The sequence below is a fragment of the Nansenia antarctica genome (assembly GCF_963989245.1).
Source record: "Nansenia antarctica genome assembly, chromosome: 1".
Taxonomy (NCBI): domain Eukaryota; kingdom Metazoa; phylum Chordata; class Actinopteri; order Argentiniformes; family Microstomatidae; genus Nansenia; species Nansenia antarctica.
In genome coordinates this window covers 97,622,127-97,625,666 of record NC_137674.1, presented here as the reverse complement: position 1 = coordinate 97,625,666, position 3,540 = coordinate 97,622,127, and the positions used below count along the sequence as shown (strand labels likewise).

The 3,540-nt window shown below is 39.9% G+C and overlaps 1 protein-coding gene across 1 annotated transcript in view; it reads right to left on the bottom strand.

The window, feature by feature from the left end:
• Positions 1-2,072, bottom strand: part of lrp8 (low density lipoprotein receptor-related protein 8, apolipoprotein e receptor) — a gene marked incomplete at both ends in the record, with an annotated part of 139,979 nt that extends 137,907 nt beyond the window's left edge. The window contains 2 exons of the mRNA XM_080532884.1: positions 697-816; positions 2,006-2,072. Of these exons, the coding sequence (XP_080389010.1) occupies positions 697-816; positions 2,006-2,072 (187 nt within the window). The remainder of the gene's footprint in view (positions 1-696; positions 817-2,005) is intronic.
• Between the last annotated feature and the right edge of the window lie 1,468 nt (positions 2,073-3,540).

Genomic DNA, 3,540 nt, shown 5'->3' with positions numbered 1-3,540 from the left:
AAAAGCAATTTTATCTTCATTGAGTATCGCCACTAAATGTCCAATAGTCCCAATCAATGGCGGGAAAGCTTGTAAATGTCATGGTGTCATGATCCCGAAGGATCAGCAACTTATACTCGGCATGCGGCGCACAACGCGGCAGTAATCAATTGGCTACCATGATATAACCGTTCAGACAATTAGCTCCGTGACAAATTCGTAAGTGATCATTACTGGGTGACTCTTCCAATTTCTGCACAATGAAATAACATAATCCATTACAATGCAATTAGGTTAAATGGCGTTCAGAAATCGTTATTGGACCATTCATGTCCATTTTACCAACCAAAAATATGGATATCTGTGATTATGAAAATATTTATATGACCAGCCCAATAATAACTCAAACCAGAACTAAGCCACATGTGAAAACAGTTAACTTTCAGGAAAATAATGATTGCATGCTTGCTTGGATCCCAAACGATCAAAACGTAAACCGGTTTTAACGGATCTTGTTGCAATGATGTAACGGTACAAGCAAGCACGTCTCCACACACACTGCACCCACTCAGCGGCGGCTCTGTGAACTCTCTCTATCCACGTATAATAACTCCAACTCCCCCCTTCTGATCTGATGCATATCCCTGTCAGTGTCGCCTCTTTGCAATGCCATGGATCGTAGATCTCCACGTGTAGGACAGGTGTGATTGTACTTACGACAGTTCTCTTCATCACTGTTATCAGAGCAGTCGTCGTCATCATCGCATCTCCAGAGAGTGGGTATGCACCGTCCGTTCTTGCATTGAAACTGACCGGTTTCACAATCCGTATGGGTCCCTATTATAACAACATAAACGCACATATCAATAGTCACTCAGGTCGCAGGCAGCACAATGCACGGGTGACATAGCGTGAGCTTAGAATTATAAGGTTCTATCTCCGTTTAGGGCAGTTCAGAGATATTGAGCGTCAAAGTGTTTACATTCCATTATGTTTTGTGAGATGGAACCTTTGTATTTTATGAATTACTAACTGAAAAATGTCAACATTTTAAAAATAACACCACACAGGCATTAATAAACACCTACTGGATCAGATTATGTAAAAAAGTCAATTTTGACAAAAATGGAGAATATATAATTATAATTATAATTATAATTATAATTATAATTCTAACGTCACGATAGGCTACTGCCTGTCAATAGTAACATGCCGGCACAACGGCTTCATTGTTGCGCTGTGACTGTTAACAGTGACAACAAGGGTTAAATGTTTCTCTGATCCTCTGTAGTAAAAACATGTTTGATTAATCTGATACAATGCCACATACTTTGTTTCTACTTCGTTGTTACATTGTTACATTATCTCGGGACAAACATGCTTTGAGAAGAGTAGAGAAGCAAAACACTAAAACAGTCATTTAAACCCTAATGTGAATAATGTGAACCTTGAACCTCGTAATATTCTAAGACGTCAAATTATAGACTATATTGTATAAGTTTCATTTATACCGACATGTTTGTCTTATTTCGTTGATTTCACCTTGTTTTTTTATTTCATCAATATTGACACCTGCTGTTCGGGACAATTAAAAAACAGGGCTAGAGTAACACAACACATTAAATACCATCATGAATTGAACACGATCGGAAAAGCATTTCCATGTAGACTATTATGAACAGTAGCCACTAAAAAGCAATAGCCTACTATTACTTCCCCACCTACACGTTGTGATCAGGCGGGTACACCTTCCGTTCCGTAAGTCATGCATACACATGCAGGCTATACCTTCGGTGTATTGTCAAAGGCTGCGATGTGACCATAGATCGGTGATATTGTAGAATAGCAGAAGTATTTGGCGAGATCAGAGTAATGGGATATGACCGTAACAGATGATGAGTATTGATAAGCAGTGCATACGGCCATACAGGCTATACTTCCATAACGCCGCGCTTTACGCTTTCCCATTCACGCTTTGTAATCACCACATTTCCTCTCCCCCAGATCAGAAAGACCTATGTCCTACCTTGAGTGGAATGAAGCTCCATCAGTAACACGTGTAACAGCATTAGCTTCCCGACTTCTGTCCACATCTTTGAAAAGAGGATTTATGTAGTTGTGTTCATGTAAACATAAAATAGCCTACTGAACGAAGCCAGCCAGCGATTCCCTTTGCTTCGCAATGCCACTGTGCTGCCGGTGCACTAGGCTCGCTGCCTGCCTCAGTAGCAATTTGAATCAATGACGCTTATGGGCGGGATTCTGCCTGCGGTAACGTAGTGAAAACTGGGAACATTTCACTCATATCACTCCATCCAGCTGGTGAAGTGACCTAGCATCTTCAAAGTAGGCTATTATAGTATAAATAATTTGATAAAGGATGGTATCTTGATCTTCCCTGAAGAAATAGTATCGACTCTTTATTCAAGTTTTTCTACAGTCTGGGCTGGATAGATATGCATTGCATTACTTATTGAAATATTCCAATGCCCTGACTTTTCAGAATTACACAAATTAATCTAGCCATTAAATCTTTCTTTCAGATCCAAAACATTAACTCCCCTCCAACACTCACTGCTGTAGGCTACTTCCAAGACAAATACAAGACAGGAACGAAATCTATCAATTTCACTTGCACTTATCCCATTTCCAGCTTACAAAAACAACTATGGTCAGAGATTTTTGTTTTGTTTTTTTCCACACATACACTAAAATCTGCAAGGGGATCCCATATTACATTAGAGCAACAACCTCCATCTCATATTTCAAACAGGCATAAACACCATCTGATGGAAGGATACACCTGCAACCACTAATCTCACATATCATCACTCACATATCAGCTTACTCACAGCGTCTACTTTGTAGTGCTGTGTAGCTGTTTACGTTTTCCTGTTGTCTTCCTTCTGTGATTGTCCTGTCTGTTTGTGCTGCAGAACAGGAACCTGCTGGAAACCAGTTTTAACTGATTTAACTGTCAGGCCAGTCTAAATGTAACCCATTTAAGCGTCTGTAAATACTTTTCCTGTATATTAAAGAAAGAAAGAAAGACATATTTCTCACAACAGCACAAAAAGTATGTAGCATAATGGAATACAAACCCAGTGGTAACGAAGGTTACAATGAGAGCAGGCACATAATGTCCATAATGTCACTCCTGCTGAGGTGAACATTGTAACTTGGACACAGTGCAAACACATAAGATGACTGCATATTATGAAAGATTTAACAACATTCACACTTCAACAATTTATCTCTAGAATTCATTGTATTTATTTGCACAGCATTCTCTAATTGATTCAACCGGGGGTATCAGCCCATATGGAGTGTGTAGAGTAGTTCTCTATATATTCTGATCAGTGGAGTCTGGTGGTGGTAGGAATCGGAGGACAAGGCCGGAGGACAAGGCCGAAAGACATGGGATAGAATGAGAAATGGCATCAAAGTTTGATACTGTTCCTCATTCTGCTGCGTGCATTACGATGAGCTTGTCCTACCTAAAGAGATTTCTACCTCCACCAGCCTCCACTGATTCTGATGTAAGGATCAGGACCAGCCTGT